Source organism: Neoarius graeffei, chromosome 12 (assembly GCF_027579695.1).
Source record: "Neoarius graeffei isolate fNeoGra1 chromosome 12, fNeoGra1.pri, whole genome shotgun sequence".
Taxonomy (NCBI): domain Eukaryota; kingdom Metazoa; phylum Chordata; class Actinopteri; order Siluriformes; family Ariidae; genus Neoarius; species Neoarius graeffei.
The window spans coordinates 57,940,831-57,960,859 of record NC_083580.1 but is presented as its reverse complement, the minus strand read 5'-3'; the positions used below and the strand labels follow the sequence as shown (position 1 = coordinate 57,960,859).

General features: G+C 42.7%; 1 protein-coding gene across 2 annotated transcripts; it reads left to right on the top strand.

Annotated features, from left to right (window-relative positions):
- Positions 1 to 2,022: 2,022 nt before the first annotated feature.
- Positions 2,023 to 7,933, top strand: angptl5 (angiopoietin-like 5). Of its 2 annotated transcripts, XM_060935106.1 has the most exons (8): positions 2,023 to 2,239; positions 2,591 to 2,762; positions 2,876 to 2,979; positions 3,076 to 3,169; positions 4,652 to 4,755; positions 4,861 to 4,981; positions 5,786 to 5,971; positions 7,427 to 7,933. In XM_060935106.1, exons 1-8 carry the CDS (start codon positions 2,171 to 2,173, stop codon positions 7,744 to 7,746), a joined length of 1,170 nt encoding a protein of 389 aa, XP_060791089.1. In that variant the 5' UTR covers positions 2,023 to 2,170; the 3' UTR covers positions 7,747 to 7,933. The 2 variants fall into 2 exon arrangements, with proteins under 2 accessions (XP_060791089.1, XP_060791090.1); XM_060935107.1 differs by lacking the exon at positions 2,023 to 2,239 and having other exon boundaries at positions 2,717 to 2,757.
- Positions 7,934 to 20,029: the final 12,096 nt, after the last annotated feature.

Below are 20,029 nucleotides of genomic sequence, written 5' to 3'. Positions count from 1 at the left end.
CTGTGGGTGGTAAAAGAGAGCAACTGGACTTGCTTGAAGATTCTTGATGACGTTTCACCTCTCATCTGAAAGGCTTCTTCAGTTCTGTCTGACTAATAGGGAGTATCAGGTATTTATCCTCTCATGGATGAAAAGCAATCCATGAGAGGATAAATACCTGATACTCCCTATTAGTTAGACAGAACTGAAGAAGCCTCTTGGATGAGAGGTGAAACGTCTTGAAGAATCTTCAAACAAGTCCAGTTGCTCTCTTTTACCACCCACACTCACAGATATGTAATATTGGATCATTTTCCTCAATAAATAAATGACCAAGTGTAATATTTTTGTCTCATTTGTTTAACTGGGCTCTCTTTATTTACTTTTAGGACTTGTGTGAAAATCTGATGATATTTTAGGTCATATTTATGCAGAAATATGGAAAATTCTAAAGGGTTCACAAACTTTCAAGCACCACTGTAACTATATGAGGCAGTAGCCACAGCAAAAATGATTTTGACCTTTTTGGTGACCTTGACAGGATGGCCCTCAAAATGTTGGAAGTTCTATTTGAGACCAATGCCCATCTATCCTGAAAGTTTCATGAAGATTGATCCAGCCATTTTCCTGTAATATCGTTCACAATAAAACAAAGAAACCTGACTGAAAACAATACCTCGCCCCCTGCTGGACAACGTCCCAGGCGAGGTAATAAATAATTTGTCTTCAGTTTCCAGTATCATGGTCAGGGTGGGTGTGAATCTGGAGCCTATTCCGGGAACACCTGGTTTGAGGCAGGAATACACCCTGAATGGGATGCCAGTCCATCGTAAGGCACCATGCACACACTCCTTCATACCTAGGGGCAATTTAGCATCATCAATCCACGCCCTAGGAGGTGGGGAAATAAATCTTAGAACCAAGAGGAAGCTTACACACAAGGGGAGAACATGCACAGGAGCAAAGACTGTAACATGAGTTCAGGATGGAACCAGGGACTCTGGTGCTGTTAAGTAGCAAATTTACCTGTTGTGTCACTGTGCCACCTAATAAGCAAACAGACAAACAAATAAATATGCACTACCTAAAATACACCCTCCATCTATCCATTATCTGTAGCTGCTTATCCTGTGCAGGGTCACGGGCAAGCTGGAGCCTATCCCAGCTGACTATGGGCGAGAGGCGAGGTACACCCTGGACAAGTCGCCAGATCATTGCAGGGCTGATACATAGAGACAAACAACCATTCACACCTACGGTCAATTTAGAGCCACCAATTAGCCTAACCTGCATGTCTTTGGACTGTGGGGGAAACCGGAGCACCCGGAGGAAACCCATGCAGACACGATGAGAACATGCAAATTCCACACAAAAAGACCCCCATCGGCCACTGGGTTCGAACCCAGAACCTTCTTGCTGTGAAGCGACAGTGCTAACTACTCCATCACCGTGCCGCCCCATAGCTGTTCATTAATGTTAAAACTTTGATGATCAATTATGTTAATTTAAAAAATGAGTTTTATCATTTTAAAATGAGATTAAACTCAAATAGTGTGTTTTACAACCTATAAGAGCTTTATCTATTATCCTAAAACTAACAAATCACAGCAGCCTAAAAATTCTGCTTACGTTGATGCTCTACCAGGCCGTTCCTGGTAAAAGTGTGCTTACTCAGCACAGCTATGTAATGCCCAACAGATGTGTTCCCAGAGAGCCTCTGAATATGATCAGATTTTCCACACTCAGTCCTATGGGCAATAATGAGGGCCAACGAAAGCAACGTCCACTTTTGCTGATGTTCCACCTTACAATATTACTTTTACAAAACCAGGCTGGACCCTGCTGTGTTCCTGGAAGGAATGTGTTATGTGTATGCTCCTCTCTGAGACCTGCTGCTTTCCACCGCTTACATGGCAGTCCGAAGTGTCACATTTCCATCCAACATCTGGTTTTCATAGCTCATACAGGATGTTGTCAAAGTGCAATTAAAAAAACCCGGTGGTTTACAATTGCTATTGTATAGATTGGGGACAAAGAGCGAAAGAAAATCTGTGGTGGTCTAGGCACTAGTGCAGTCCTTCTTTTGTTGTACTGTGGCCAAAGAGGCAGTCCCGGACCATACGGCTTCTCAGTATCTTTACCTCTCATTGCAGCTTCATGTGCTGACTGAGCTCAGTATAACTCAGCAAACATGATTTGGATCACCTTGTTTTGGCTTCATATGTTCTCAAATCTTCTTGCATTACCCAACATGACTGTGGTAAGTCTTTTTACACTGTCTGGTCTCTTTTTATCTTGTGTTTTTCTTCCTTCATTTCAGCTCGGCTGAAAAGAGTATTCTAATCAGATTCAAATATGTGACCTTCCTGTTTTGTTAGATTGTTTCTGTTTCCGTTTAAGATTCACTGCTATATCAGTGTATGTTATACTCTACTGAGCATGAAAAATGTATTTTCTTTTCAAACCACAAAATATATGTCTTAAGCAGACCAGTTAACATTCCTTGAAATTCAAAGGAATAGCCTTCCTTTTTAGTTACTGCTTGCATAAAATAATAATAATAATAATAATAATAATAATGTACAGATCACATGCCATTGGTCTAAAATAGGACATAAACAGTGCTGCACTTGATGAACCTGTGACGTCAGCCGAGGATTTTGAGGACGCATCTGTACAGAACCAAAAAGAGCAAAGTGTCAGAAATGTCGATCGAGAAAAGTGCATGGTGCCTTGTGAGATCACAACAAAACTCATACAGGATGAGAAGCATTCTTGGTGCAGTAAGAGTTTTTATGTGTTGAATGCGTCTTTATGTGTTGGTCATTGAGTCAGAATGAATTTGGAGATTATTAAGCTTGTCACTGCTCATTTAAAAATGATTCTGTTTAATCAGGTAACCTCCAGCATACCATGACAACATATACCAGGAGCACAAGGAAGCTGATCCGAGATTTAATTGACGAACAGCAGAAGACTCTGGAATTCCTCTCTAACCAGGTATTAAGCTGTAACAGGTAGTACCAATTATTACCAGGTATTTTCAAAGACACTGAATTTCCATGGTATGACATTTAACATTTCTTCTGTTCTGAGGTAATGGAACTTTCAACCAAAGTCCACAGTCTCAGTTTAGATGTGCAGAGGAGCAACAGTGAGATGTTTTCTGTGAAGCCCATGAATGCTCACGGTAATCTAAATCATATTTCTGTGGAAAACATGTATATTCAAACAAACAAACAAACAAACAGTTCGTCCATACCTTCTAATTCAACATTTTTCTTTATTTTTATTCATTAAAAGTCACTTCATGTCTTAAAGTAATGATGGATGTTGTTTCTCTTTACTTACTTGAGCGGTTCTTGACATGGATTACTACAGTTGTGGAATAGGGCTATTTACTGTATTTTTATTATTTACTATTTACTGTTTAATCTCAAAGATATTAATAAGGCAAGAAATTGCACTAATTAACTTTTGACGAGGCACATCTGTTAATTGAAAAGTATTCCAGGTGACTACCTCATGAAGCTGGTTCAGATAATGCCAATAGTGTGCAAAGCTTCATCAAGGTAAACGCTGGCTACTTTGAAGAATCTAAAATCTCATCTCATCTCATTATCTCTAGCCGCTTTATCCTGCTCTACAGGGTCGCAGGCAAGCTGGAGCCTATCCCAGCTGACTACGGGCAAAAGGCGGGATACACCCTGGACAAGTCGCCAGGTCATCACAGGGCTGACACATAGACAACCATTCACACTCACTTTAGAGTTACCAGTTAACCTAACCTGCATGTCTTTGGGGGAAACCGGAGCACACCCACGCGGACAACATGCAAACTCCGCACAGAAAGGCCCTCGCCGGCCACGGGACTCGAACCCGGACCTTCTTGCTGTGAGGCGACAGCGCTAACCACCGTGCCACCCAGCATCTAAAATATGAAACATATTTAGTTTTTTAGTATTTTACCACATAATTCCATACATGTTCCAGATGTTATTTCATAGTTGTGATGTCTTTAGTATTGTTCTACAGTGTAGAAAATAGCCAAAATACAGAAAACCCTAAGAATGACTAGAGGTGTCCAAACTTTTGACTGGTACTGTATATATGTAAATATACCTATATTAGTACTGTGCAAAAGTCTGACTTCTACATTATTGAGTCAGTCCAAAAATTTAGATTTCTAAATGAAAAAATGAAATTTTCCAGAAAAATGTTTGTACGTCAGTGAAGAAAGTAGCATATTATGTGAGACCACTTTTCAGACAAAAAGTATAATAGCATAAAGATAAGAAGCGAGTATGCACAAAGTCTCTAGAAGAACTGTAGCTGGTTCTGAAAGATGCTCAGTAAATCTTAGAAGCTAATTTCTTTATAAAATTGCATTAATTGTACCTGGGACTACTATTTTTTTAAAGCAAAGTGTCGTCTTGCACCAAATATTGACTTTATTACATTTATTACTGTTTACTGCTTTTTACAGTATTTTTTAAATATAGAAAAATTTAATTTCATTATTTTTGAGGGCGTTTTTGCTCTATAGTATTTCTTTGCATGTACCTATGACTTTTGCACAGTACTGTATATAAAATTGACAACAAAAATAATAATTTTATGTAGAATTATTATTTTTATATTTTTAATATAATAAATGCTAGCTTGTTCACAGGTAGAGACTGCACTGACATCAAAGAAACACTAGAGACAGTAACACCAAAAATTCCAAGTGGGGTTTATATTATTCAACCTGAAAACTCTGAGCTTTTGTTTGAGGTAAAATGTTTCTTTAATTCCATGAAATTCTGCTTTTGTTCAAACCCCAAACCATGACTTTCATTCGAGGTATAAACACAAACTTCATCATTCCACTTGATTCAGGTATTTTGTGAGATGGATTACATGGATGGAGGCTGGACGGTCATCCAGAGGCGGACTGATGGCCTGACTGACTTTAAACGTGCATGGTCAAGCTACCTGGATGGATTTGGACCCCTACCAGGTCAAAGAGTTCATTAATATCCCTTTATGCCTTGTTCTACCACACAGGTCCTGTGACACGTTTTATTGTTTTCCCTGCTCTCACACAACCTCATTAACTCAGGAAGAGCTGTTAATAAGACGATTAGTTGAATCAGGTGTGTAAGGAGTGATAAAACACTAAAATTCAGGACAGAGGGCAATCCAGAACCACTGTAGCCTTAGATTCTTATCTGACAGGAGTGGCACCTGATGTGGTTTTCTATTACTGTAGCTCATCTGTCTTGAGATTTGATATGTTCTGAGATGCTTTTCTGCTCACCATGGTTGTAAAGAGTGTTTATCTGAGTTACAATCGCTTTTCTGTCAGCTCGAACCAGGGTTGGTCTTTCTTTTCTGCCAATTTTATCAACAAGGTGTTTCTGCCCACAGAATGACCACTCACAGGATATATTTTTTTGTTTTTCGCACTATAATATGTAAAGTCTAGAGACTGCTGCATATGAAAATTCCAAGAAATCATCAGTTTCTGAAATACTCAAATCAGCCCATCTCTCACCAACAACCATGCCATGGCCAAAGTCACTGCGTTGACACGTTTTCTCTTATTCCAATGTTTGATGTGAACATTAAGTCAAACTCTTGACCTGTATCTGCATGGTTTCATGCATTGCACTGTTGCCACAGGATTGGCTAATTGGCTTATTACATGCATGTGTACAGGTAAAAGGTATACAGATGTTCCTATTAAAGTGGTTGGTGAATGTCAATATATAAATAGTGTCATTAGGAGCATATTAATGTCATCTTTCTATGTTTACTGAAGGAGAACACTGGCTTGGTTTGAGGAAGGTGCACAGTATTGTGAATCAGAAGAACACCCGCTTTAAGCTTCACATCTCCTTCGTCTCTCAAGATGACTCCACAGCGTATGCCTCTTATGACAACTTCTGGCTTGAAGACAATAGCAAATTCTATGCAATTCATCTTGGCAGATATGCTGGTAGTGCAGGTGAGACGTTACTCCTTGTCACACCTGTAAAACATCTGGATTAAGCACATGGGCTCTGATTCAGGAAATGTGATTGTTGTGATTCGTTAATTATAAGGTAGATGTGGTGCATAGACACACAGACAATAGGCACAATAACATTAATGTAGGGACTCTTACACATTTGTAGTACCTGGTTGATTGTACAATTATTTAAATAGATTTTGTAATATGTAATACATAGTAATGATATAATTAACAGCTATCCCACGATATCGAGTCGTACATGAGCTGATAGCCGATGAGGAGCGTAGCACCAAGTTGGCTATAAGCCATGTACGATGAGATTGAATGGAATAAGTGTTTTATTATGTCCACGTTCACTGGATTTTGAGAACTAAAGCATTTTTATTTTTATTTTTTGTAAATTTGATAAATAAATACTTTATACAAAATGTCCGACAAAATAATTTCCGCATAGAATGTAAACAAACTGGTGAAATGACAGTAGCAATTTGTGAAAAATGCTATAATAATAAAATAATTATTGAAAAAAATGTAGTTACTGTCAAATACTTTCATTCCATATTTTGTTGCTTTGGTTGTATTTTTTTGGGGTTTTGTTTTTGAGTTTTTATTTTGTCCAGGTTGGTTAAGCAACATGCGCCGCCATTTTGTTTTTCTTCTTCTTCAGGGTTTTTTTTTTTGGTGGTTGGCAAACCAACTTATAGGTGCATTACCGCCACCAACTGGGCTGGAGTATGGAACAGGAGGGGGGGGAGGAGGGGGGGGAGGGTGGTGGTGGTGGTGGTGAAGATATATTCTTTTATCTATTTCTGTTTCTTTTAAATACTTGATACCACCATTTTGTTTTTCTCTACTCATGGTATATGAGCTGATAGCCTAGTAGTAGAGTAGCCAATCAGAGCATGTGATTGCTGATATCCAGTGAATGTGGACAGAATAATGTTAGTTATTTAGAAGGTAGAGAGTTTATAAAACAGGTTCAGCCATTGTTAGGCAAAGTATAACCATCGCCAGTCAAAATATCACAAACTTTAGACAGAAAAATTGTTATGAGCTTTTTGGGAGCTGAAAGAATCAGCTCTTATTAATGAACTGAGTCATATGATCTGAGTCCCTGAAACAGCTGAAATTCCCATCAATAACAGAATGACTTCCTCAGCTGTCTAGGTCTCTAATGTGTATAATCTCAGCATACTCTCAAATAGGATGGTTTTTAGTTCAACGTCATTTTGATATAAAATACTGTATTTAAAGTATTTGTGAAATATTTGATTAGGGAGACTGAGAACTTTTTTAAATGGACTTGAAAGGAGGCTCTAGCTTGGATTGCAGTACTTTATCAAAATGTAGAAATTATTATTTCCCACAAATCGTGAAATAATCTTTCATCATACTCCTAATTTACTTCACAAAACTTTTTTTTTAAAAGGCAGATTTCTTCCTTGACAGGTGATGCTTTCAGAGGATATGAGCAAGAGCAGAATCAGGACACGGCACCTTTCAGTACCTCAGATGTCGATAATGATGGCTGTGTTCCTTTCTGCACTTTTGATGGCAAAGCTGTGGAGAGCTGCAGCGTGCAACACAACAACACAGGCTGGTGGTTTAATCAGTGTGGCAAGGCAAACCTCAACAGCTCACCACTGGACCAAGATCCCTATACTCAACCGCACCTTCACTGGGACACATGGACTAAGAACGGAGAGCCTGTCAGCATCAAGTCAGTAACAATGAAGATCAGGAGGGTTGACGGCTCAAATCTGAAATAAACTTTTCAAGACTGAAAGTTGGAAGATTGAGGAACGTTTCATTAATTATCAGTCAGAATGCAATTTAATTAAATAAACATACCAAGGTCAAAAATACTGATGTGTAAAAGGCATATCTTGAAATAACACCAATTTTTTTTCCCTAATATTTATCTTTTTGAAATTAAATGTCACTATTAGCCACAAAGTCTATTCTGCTTATTGAAACTAATAGTGTGCTCAAATCTATTGGTAGTACCACTCATTTGTGCAGAATGATGGAGCACGTTTTTCAGCCAAAATCCTTGGCAATGATATTTTGTCATTTTGAATTGTGGCACATCAAGGGTCCATAATTTGCAAACTCTGGATGTTTGAGCATCATTCTGAAATGTCTTGATGAACACTCAAAAAAAAAAAATAGTCCTCTGAGCAGTTTCACATGATTTAAACTAACTTAATAGATAATGTCTTCCATCGGGGACATAATATTTTGTTGATTGTGTTGGTGTAGGTAATATATGTAAGGAAATAAAGACTTGGAGCTGTGCACTTCTAGGAAAATAATCATTGACAGGAAGGTGTAATGCAGCCTATCACAAACAGTTAATGCTAACAGCCTGAAGGTGATTATTTTAATATTAATGCGTACCCTAAAGGGGTTTATTTCTCTTATACAGCAGCAATTTGCCAACCGCTACATTTTTAAAAATTAAAGAACAGCACATTATATTTTTTTATCCACTTAGCTATGTTTAATGTTGTAGAATGTCCAAAAAATGTCAGTTCCTGTTATCAATTATGTTATAGCAGCTATAAACAGTCTGTCCATCACCAGCCTACTTTTTTCTCTCTTGAAATCAATGACTTCAAAGTGCAAAGGCCTCTGTTCTGAATAATTTCCGTGGGAAATTACAAAAGTTAAAGGTGTCATTCCACGACAAACCGTTTAATACTTGCTCTTTTTGAAATACCATAGGTCACTCCAAGTTGCATATGCATGCTGCACGTGAAAATGTTCTTCTACCCCCATTCCCTGTATTAGCCTATGAAAGAAAATAGATGGAAAAACGAGCGAATCAGAAAAAGCCCTACGAACTTATGTCACTTCGAAAATTAGTAGTCATGGCCTCGCCCATAACCCACTGGAGGGAGCGTCTCAGTGCTGTTAGCCAATCAGAAGCGATACGTTGACATGACATGAATATTCATGAGTAAGAGCTGAAATCCTGTCATTCTCTCTCCACCCACTCCTCCACCAAACTAGAACGGCCTGAAACAGGAGCACCACAGCATTTTTTTCACCAAATCTGGCTCACAGAGCATTCATTCATACTAGAGACCACCGCACAATTAATGAAAAAATGATGCAATGACACCTTTAAGTTAGAAAAGTAAGTTATAAAGTTATACTGACTGATAGAAAGTGCTGATACTGGAGAGCCTCTCCAATAATTATACAGAAAATTAATCAACATTTTATCAACCTGCTGACCAATCATATTCAAGAATTATGAGTATGAGTGCTGTGGTATAAAATAAGTTAAACCATGCTAATGTGGGTGGCCGGTTATTTCTATTAATCCATTAACCTGACAGACAGTTGAAAGTGGCTGCATAGTGTGTGGCCCTTGAGTGGTATCGTTGTTCTAATGTAAATACATTAGCAGTTATCTGTGTATGTTAAACCATCTGTACTATGTCTGCTCAGAGCACTGAGTCATTTTGTCCTTTCAGAGACTAAACAAAACAGCAGATCTTCAGGGAAGCACCTGATGAACAGGGTCTTACGCAGTGCATGACTGACAGCTTGAAAGCTTGGATAAGAGTAGGGTCCCGAAATGTCAAATCTCATGCAGGACACATGGACCCCAGTGAACACCAATATCCAGAGACAGCCATTATGGGGCCAGTCTGACTTTAGGACTCTGTAAAAAGATGTTGCTATGGGTCCATCCTATATGTTTTTTTTTTGTAAATATTATGTTTGGCAGCACATACACTATATGGCCAAAAGATTGTGGACACCTGAACATCACATGCATGTGTGGGCCTACCTTAAATTGTTTCCACAAAATATTCAGCACACAATTTTTTCAGATGTCTTTGTTTGCTGTAGCATTAATATTTCTCTTCACTGGAATTAAGGGGTTCAAACCTGCTCCAGCATGACAATACTCCAATGCACAAAGCATGACAATGGTCCTGTGGAAGTACGTGAGTGGCCTACATAGAGCCCTGACCTCAATCCCAATGAACAACTTTGGGATAAACTGCAACCTAGACCTCCTCCTCCTGACATCAGTGCCTGATTGTTGTGTTTTTGATCTGTGGTCGGTAGAAGAGAGCAACTGGACTTGCTTGAAAAGTCTTGAAGACGTTTCGCCTCTCGTCCGAAAGGCATCCTCAGTTCTGTCTGTCTAATAGGGAGTATCAAGTATTTATCCTCTCATGGATCATCATAGAATCTGAATCAGAATGCTGATGGCTGCATTGTAGGTGGCTGATAGATGTCATAGACACCCACCTCTGTTCAGTGATGGTCGTTCCAGGTTGACAAAAATGAACGATCCCCTCTGGCTAAGATGTCTGCCAGTTTTCTGGAAGTCCTCTCATACTCCCGCACCAGTCGAAGGGAACGGATTCTATGATGATCCATGAGAGGATAAATACTTGATACTCCCTATTAGACAGACAGAACTGAGGATGCCTTTCGGACGAGAGGCGAAACGTCTTCAAGACTTTTCAAGCAAGTCCAGTTGCTCTCTTCTACCGACCACAGATTACTATGTACCTGGATGACTGAGTATCTTCACAGATATATATATATATATATATATATATATATATATATATATATATATATATATACACTTACACAAACACACTCGATAATGGAGCTCAGTTTACGAAACTTTACTTGCTGCCTTTTTTTGTTAAATCGTACAGCTTCACCTGCGATGACCTGGTGACTTGTCCAGGGTGTACCCCGCCTCTCACCCATAGTCAGCTGGTATAGGCTCCAGCTTGCCTGCGACCCTGTACAGGATAAGTGGCTACAGATGGATGGATGGACGGATGGATACAGCTTCACATCAGTGCGATAAAAGTGGTATCAATATGCAGCCTAATAAGAACCCATCGAGCCACATTACTCAACATAAAATAGTTCCTTTATACACAACATTTCCTCCCTTCTAGCATCGAAGTACTGTACATGACAATAAAACCTCAGAAATGCATTAATGACATACCTTTTCTCAAACATTGTAGCCTTACATGAAATCATATTGAACTAATCACAATACATTCCTTGGAGTGGCTACACCAACATATGCAATTGCTTCAAACAAAGCTCTAATCTGTGTGGCGGATATCACACCCAGTCAGGGTAATGCCGTACTTCAGAGTTTGGTACACACAGGGGAGGTGCCATTGGGTCAACAGTCTCAGGAGCAGGTTCCCCGTCATCTCGAACTATTTGGTGTTGCAGACATCCTTCTACACCGCAAAACAGATGAAACTGGACAGAAAGTGCTTGGCCAAGACTATCGACGGGTAAACCGGAAATGGCAACTAGGTGAAATAGTCTCCAAAACAGGTCCCCTGACCTACATCATGAAGGTGGCACCTGGCTTGATCTGGCGCAGGCATGTGGATCAGTTACTTGATGTCACAACCCAAAACTTTGCCAACAACAGCATAGGAAGTGGCATAGATCATCCAGAGAATTCAGAGGAGTTCACTTGTTTTACACCAGGTGCTTGATGCCATTCTTTTTTATAAATGACTGGAATTCTTCAGATGTGAACTGACTTTCATTATCACTCACCAGTTGCTGTGGTAGTCCTATATGAGCAAACAGAGCATGGAGAACATCTATGGTCTTTATTGATGTTGCATTCTTTATTGTGAAAACTTCAGGGCACTTAGAATAGGTATTGACTACCAACAGAAACATCTTGTCAAGAATGGGACCGACATAGGCAATAGGAACTCTCTGCCAGATGATAGTTGGCCACTCCCAGGTGTGGGGGGAAGCTGCTTGTGGCTGACGCTGGATTTGTTGGCATTCTGAACATGACTTGACAAGATTCTCTATTTCATGATCAATGCCAGGCTAACACACATACTAGCTTCTAGCCAGGATTTTCATTTTGACAACACCTAAATGCCCCTCATGAAGAGACTCCAGCACTCTGGGTCAAAGCTTGGGAGGTATAATGACCCTGGTGCCCCACATGGTAGGTAGAACCTTGATACGCAGACAATTGATCACACCGGCTTGCGTACTCAGGTAAGTGTGCATCACCTTTACAAGGCCACCCCTTCACCGTTATATCATAAACTCTTGCCAAGGGCGTAGGTTTGGTCTAAGCTTTGGTAGGGACATTACAACTTACTCCCCCCCCCCCCCCCCCCATCCACCCATAACTTGATCATACGTCATGTGTACACAACCACACTCATACTCAGTGGAACAGTTCAAGAACACTTTACTTATTCCTTTTCCAAATTCAGCATACATTTTGCATTTTGTCCTCTTATGCAGTTAAGAGAAAAACATTCCAGGTAAGATCAAAATAAATAACTATTATTGGGATCTTCTGTATTATACAGCAAACACAAATCCAGATAAGAACAAAGAAATAACTTCTTGCACTTCAGGTAAATGATGCAATCTCTACATTATTGGGATATTGTGCATTTAAGAGAAAAATATCCAGAAAAGAACAAATAAATAATATCTTGCACTATATAAAAAAAAATAAATAAAAATATCTGTATTATTGCAGTGTTTGTTGCATGCTTATGTGCATCTGTGTTTATCAACTGGCAAAACTAAACATGTAAACATAAATGCTTAGAACTTTTACAGTACACCTCTCCTTCTATCTGTCCTGCCCCTTTACTGGATGTATGAACATCTTATGTGAAAAAGAACATATAATTAGTAGACATATCTTGGGAGCTGTGTCTCAGAGCTCTATTTATTTCAGACCAATGTGAATTAACTTTTGGCTACCCTATTCAACATATATCACATTCAGTGTCATTGCTGACCTACTTATGCCTGTTCTTAACTTTACACCTCACCTGACCACCTGTAGGTTCTGCTTCGTCTGTCGAAACCTCCTCCTGGTTGGCACTACACTTCTTTGTGTCCTATGTAATCAAACAAAATGTTCATGAAAAAGATTCATGAACCCATTTTTAACAAACATGAGGACTAGAATATAGCCTACATGTTGCCATGATGTATTTAGCTCAGGTGAAAAGAAATTATGCTATGACTGAGTTCAAACTGGACAAAAAGAAAACTATAGTGACAAAAGCACAGATTTTTAACCTGCACAAGGCTTGCATCTGTCTTCTGTTGTCTAATTTCATGCACAGAGTTTTCATTAATTAGCGACAACAACTGGCAAGCTTTATAGCCACCAGGCTACACTAGCACTAACTAACTAATTAAAACGGGAGCTATCAGCATCTTTCCATGACTTCCCGTGTTTATTGCATGTATCTGCCAGGGCTTTATTCTGTTGGCTACTACAGACAGTTAAAACTAGCACTCCAAAAAGACATGGGAGGGGAGGAGGAAATATAGCACTTAGCTAAGCCTTCACTGAACGCTGCAATAATTGTGTTGCGTGACACAGCTAAATATCAAACTTCTGGGCGCACTATACTTACTGTCGCGGTGGTGAAATAACTTCTAATGTCCCGTTTCTTTTTTGGTGGCAATGGCATTGTTGTCTCTTAAGCTTATAAAGTAGAACAGTGGTCAAATTCAGAATGACAAATTTATACAGTTTCGGGCCATTACGAGCCAGATGCGATGCTGCTTTCAGCAGCACAGCACATGGACCTCTGCTTTCATGTGAGGCTACCTGACTGGCACCACTGATGACCATCGCTCTGTTGCAGCCAATGAAATAGCGGCATGGGTCGTCATAGCTCCGAATATATCTCGGAACCTGTCATAAACAAAACGTTTAAATTAATGCTACCACTGCGTAGTATATTGAAATATTACATTAATAAATGTAGATTTTCGCTATATTAAAATAAAATGGTAAATATTGGTAGGGACTATTTTGTATTCCCCAAATATTGATTGTGACATGTCCCTACCATCCCTATATAAATCTACGCCAGTGACTCTTGCCATAGTTGGATCTTGGCCTGTTTCTCTCTTAACGTCAGCACATGTGACCGGTAGATTCTCCATTTGTGTCAGATGGAAAAGTTCAGCTGTTTCTGTGGACAGAGTAGTGTCTCTTAGCTCATGAGGTAGACGAGAAAGACCATCTGCATTCTCATGTGGTTTAGTGCCTTTAAACTCAATGGTGTAGCTATGGGCACCTAAGAATAATGCCCATCGCTGCAGACGTGCTGCCCTCATGGCAGGCATGGACTTGTTGGGGTTAAAGATGGCCACCAGGAGCTGATGGTCAGTAATTAACATGAATAGTTTGTCATAGAGGTACGGATTCAATTTCTTAACCCCCCCAGACTAGGCTCAACGCTTCCCTATCAATTTGGGCGTAGTTTTGTTCAGCCTTTTTTAGCAATCATGAAGCAAAAGCGATAGGTTGCTCAGTGCTATCTGGCATCTTATGGGAAAGTATAGCTCCAATCCCATATGGTGAGGCATCACAGGCTAAACACACTGGCAAGTTTGGGTTGTAATTTGTCAGCACCTTTTCTGAAGTTAGTAGGTGCTTTGCAATTGCAAATGTCTGCTCACAGGCTTTTGTCCATTTCCAGGAGTGTTTCACTTGCAGTAAGCTGTTCAGGGGATGTAGCACTATAGCTAAATTTGGTAAGAGCTTGGCATAGTAGTTAACAAGACCTAAAAAGGAGTGCAACTGACTAACATTTTCAGGTCTGGATGCCTTCAAGACAACATCCATCTCGTCTTGTGATTTGTGTAGACAGCCCTTGTCAATCCTGTGGCTGCAGTATTCAATGAAGTCTTTAAAGAACTCGTACTTTTCTTTGTTCGCTCTTAATCCGAACCCAGAGAGGCTCCTCAACACTGCTTCCAGATTGGCAAGATGTGCATTTCCATCACTACCAGTGACAATTATGTCATCTAAATAACACTGTGTACACAGGTTTCCTTGCAGGACCTGGTCCATGGCTCTTTTCCATACCACAGGGGCTGATGCTACTCCAAAGACAAGCCTGTTATATTGGAAAAGCCCCTTATGGGTGTTTATTGTCAGATACTTCTTTGAGCATTCCTCCATTTCCATTTGCAAATAGGCTTGTGCCAAGTCTATCTTAGAAAAATGCTGCCCACTAGCCAGTGAAGCAAAGATATCCTCTCTATGCGGTAGTGGATATTGGTCTGCATGAAGTACTGGATTTATACTGACCTTAAAGTGACTGCAAATACATACTGCACCAATTTTCTTCACTATGAGTACAATAGGCGTGGCCCAATCTGACTACTCTACTTTTGAGAGGATGCCCTGTTTCTCTAAGTGCTCAAGCTTTGCCTAAACCTTTGGGTGTAAGAAGTAAGGTAGAGGGTGTCCTTTGTGGAATTTTGGCTGTGCATTCTGTTCTACAGTTATTTTGGCCTTTATTTGTGCCAGAGTTCCCATTTCACCTTCAAACACTGGTGCAAAATGGTCCAGTAACTTTGTCAGTCTTACTGGGGTAGGCTGAGTACTGTCCACTGTGGCCTCCATCACTTTGATTGACTTCCAGTTAAGTGCTTCGCAGCCACTCTCTTCCAAATAATGGAACATTATCATTTTGCACTACATTCAGATCTAGCACTCATCTTTTGTTCTCATATTTTACTTTCACCTTAAGTTTTCCCACTGGGGTGATGTTTTCCCCTGTGTAAGTCCTAAGAATCAATCAGTGTCTCAGTTTGACAGGGGGGAACTTTTCCTTATAGTCCTTGTGTGAAATGATTGACAAAGCTGGTCCCATATCTAGTCCCATTTTAAGTTTCTGTCCCTCAGTATCCAGTGTCTTTACAGTATGTCTATATGACTTTGTGTTGATTTTCTTTGACAGAGTGTGGTTCTAAGCGTGCCAAACCCTTTTCATAGTCATCCAAATCAGTTTCAGTAGAATTTGCTTGATTGAGTTCATTAATCTTTTTGTTGCTTTGTTTATATTTTGACTTTCTTTCATTTTGTTTGGTTTTGCACTGTTGCCCTTTACGGTTGCATAAGTTACACTTTTTTTTTAAAATCTTTGAACCAGCATTCAGTAGAGCCATGGGATTTTGTCCCACAACAAAAACATGCTGCCATTTTCTCTGGACGTTTTGTGGCAAACTTGTTACATTACAGGTATTTAGCAGATGCTCTTATCAGGAGCAACGTACAACAGGACCCTGACATACCCACAGCAACGGGCAGCCCAGGGAGCAGTTAGGGGCTCGGTACCTTGCTCAAGGGCACTTCAGCCATTCCTGCTGGTCCAGGTAATCAAACCAGAAAACATTTGGTCCCAAAGCTGCTTCTCTAACCTTTGGGCCATGGCTTCCCCCATGACTTGTTCACTGTGCATTCACTGGTTGATTTATTTTGTAACTCCAGTGCATCTTTTGCAGCTGTTTCCACAGATATGGCTATTTCCAGAGCACGTGCAAGAGTGAGGTCTCTCTCAGTAAGGAGGCTTTTCTGTGTACCTTCATGCTGTAGGTCGCATACGAGTCTAACCCTCAGTGCATCTGACAACCCCTCTCCAAACTGGCCATGCTCTGCTAGCCTGTGCAACTCTGCCATGTATTCCATGATAGACTCCATTTTTTTCTATTTCTTTTCTCTGTTTATTTGTAATGATGCTGCTGGAATCTTAATTTCCCTGAGGGCACCCTCCCAAAGGGATCAATAAAGTTTTATCTAATCTAATATACGTGCACCATTCTTCAACAGTGCTATCAAAATCATCTATTTGTCCCATACATCCGGACATTTTGTTTTCAATGTTGTTGAATTCCAATTATTCCACAGCTTAGGTCATGGTTTTTTGGTTGTTTGCACTCACTGTTCGTCTTTACGCTTTCTGTTTCCCTCCTCCAGTCCTGGCTAGCTAGTCCTTCCAGTGCAGCGTGAGTCAATGCAGGGAAAGGCAAAAACAGAGGTTTGTTTTTGCTTGTTTCTTGTGCTACATCCATGGCACGTCTGGATTCATCCGATCCTTGTGGCCAATTTGTTGTGTTTTTTACACTTACACAAACATACTCAATAATGGAGCTCAGTTCACGAAACTTTACTTGCTGCGGGTTTTTTTTTTTTATTAACTCATACAGCTTCACATCAATGCCTGGTGTCAATATGCAGCCTAATAAGAACCCATGGAGCCGTATTACCCAACATAAAATAGTTCCTTTATACATAACACTGACCTCACTTGTGCTCTTGTAGCTGAATGGGCAAATTCAGAATCCAAATTCCAAAATCCATGGAAAAGCTTTCCCAGAAGAGTGGAGATTAACAACAGCAAAGGGAGACTACAACTAGAATGGGATGTTTGACAAACATATATGGGTGTGATGTCAGGTGTTCACAAACCTTCGGCCAAATATTATACAACCCTAAAGGCCAATTTATGCTGACATCCCAGTCCTCGCAGATGGCGTCGCAGATGGCGTCTGCGAAGCCCCCCCCTTCGCAGACGCTCTGCGCGCACCTCCCAAAAATTGTGACCACTGCAGACAGCCTCGCAGACAGCGTCGCAGACAAGAGGGCTCTGATTGGTCCACTCTACATCCGCTGTACACACACTTCCGCTTCCCTACTTTCCCGGTTTGTTTTGTTTTCACGACCGCCATTTTTAAAAACACGAGTGAAGATGGAGCAGCATGAAGAGCGGTGTGGCAGCGGGGGCGTGGTCAAGCGCCGGTCTGTGACAGGAGGGCGGAGTTGGGGAAGGTAAGTGGCAGAATCGCTTCACCTGAGTGTCATTAACCTGTGTTTTGTGTGTGTTCTCCCCAGTAAACTGCCCTACTTAAGGAGGGAAAGGGAGAGCGGAGAGCGGCTTCCCCCGGCAGAGTGTGTGTGTGTGTGCGTCTCTGCCTGTGTAGATTAAACAGTGTTAGACTGAAAAGTTTGGCAATAAAGCCTTTTGGAGAACCTTGATCTCTGTCCTGTCGTCCTCTGTGCTCCACCCACACGCTATTCCCGCTACAGTGGTGCCGAAACCCGGGACAAGGTGGAGCATCAGTCCTGCAGCCCCATGGAATCCTCCCCGTTCGCGGACTTGGTCCACGCCCTCGCCACGGCTCAGCAGAGCCAGCACCAGGCACTCGTCACGCTCCGGAAGGAGCAGGAGCGCCGCTTCGAAACCCTGGTGCTGGCTCAACAGGAAGATCGAGAGGCGTTCCGGCATCTCCTCGCGTCGGCGGGGTCCACCAGCGCCCCGGCCGCGGGCCCGTCTCCCCTCACCTTAACTAAGATGGGCCCGCAGGATGACCCCGAGGCTTTCATCACGTTGTTCGAGCAGGTCGCAGAAGCCTCGGGGTGGCCGATGGAGCAGCGCGCGGTGCGCCTCCTCCCCCTCCTGACGGGAGAGGTGCAGCTGGCCGCACTACAGCTCCCCGCCGATCTCCGGCTGGCCTACGCCGACCTTCGCCGGGCTGTCCTCCAGCGCGTGGGGCGCACGCCGGAGCAGCAGCGCCAGCGCTTCCGCGCGCTGCGAATGGAGGAAGTCGGCAGCCCGTTCGCGTTTGGCCAGCAGCTCCGGGACGCCTGCTGGCGGTGGCTGAGGGCCGAAGATCGCGACGCCGAGGGAATCATCGACCAGGTGGCGCTGGAACAGTTCATCGCCCGCCTACCAGCCGGAACCGCGGAGTGGGTCCAGTGCCACCGCCCGGCGTCACTGGATCAGGCCGTGGGACTGGCGGAGGATCATCTGGCGGCTGTTCCGGCGGCAGGACAACCACCGACCTCGTCTTCTCTCTCCTCTTCTCTCTCTCTTCCTCTCCCCCCCTCCTCCCGTGTCTCGTCCTCGCCCCATTCCCCCACCACGGAGGCGGGGGCCGGCTCCACCCCAGCCGGCCCGCCGCACCCGTGGTGTCCTCCCGTTTCTCCCTGCTGTGTCTGTCTCTCCCCCCCCTCAGGTGAGTGAGCCTCAGAACACAGCTGCAGAGGGAAGGCCTGGGCCGGTTTGCTGGCGCTGCAGGGAACCGGGCCACCTGCAGCAACAGTGTGCAGCGATGGAGGTGGGGGCGGTGGTGCGGATCCCCGACGCGCCAGAGGCTGCCCTCGATCGGGCCGGAGCGTATCGCATACCGGTAAGTGTACAAGGGGCTACATATCAGGCGTTGGTGGATTCAGGCTGCAATCAGACCTCAATCCGCCAAAGCCTGGTGCAAGACGAGGCATTGGGGGGAGCACAAGGGGTGAAGGTGTTGTGTGTGCACGGGGATATTCACAGCTACCCGTTGGTGTCGGTCCACATATATTTCAGAGGGGAAAAATCAATAGTGAAGGCGGCGGTTAATCCTCGCCTTACCCACTCTTTGATCTTGGGGACTGATTGGCCAGGATTTCGGGGTTTGATGGCACGCCTAGTACAGAGTGGGTCCTGCCGGTTGATAGGGAAGGGTCCCGGTGTCGCTTTGGCTGGAGCGGCGGTTGCAGAGCCGTCTACGTCACCTCCGCGACAGAGTGAGGAGCCCCCGGCCCCTCCTCTTTCTATTGGGGAATCCCTCGCGGATTTCCCACTGGAACAATCGCGAGACGAGACTCTGTGACACGCGTTTGACCAAGTGAGAGTAATCGATGGTCAAACGCTCCCGCCGAACGCCACCCCGGCCTTCCCCTATTTTTCTATTTTAAAGGATAGGTTATACCGAGTGACGCAGGACACTCAGACAAAAGAGCGGGTCACCCAGTTGTTAATTCCAAAGATCCACCGGGAATTGGTATTCCAGGCGGCTCACTTTAATCCCATGGCTGGACACCTCGGGCAGGATAAGACACTCGCCCGGATAATGGCCCGATTCTATTGGCCGGGGATTCGCGGCGACGTCCGTAAGTGGTGTACGGCGTGCCGCGAATGCCAGTTAGTAAATCCAGCGGCCATTCCAAGAGCGCCCTTGCGCCCCCTACCATTAATCGAGACCCCGTTCGAAAGAATTGGGATGGATCTCGTCGAGCCATTAGACCGGTCAACACGTGGGTACCGCTTTATATTGGTTCTGGTGGACTATGCAACGCGATACCCGGAAGTGGTGCCTCTTCGCAATATCTCAGCACGCAGTATTGCAGAGGCCCTCTTCCACGTCATCTCCCGGGTTGGAATCCCGAAAGAGATTCTGACTGAC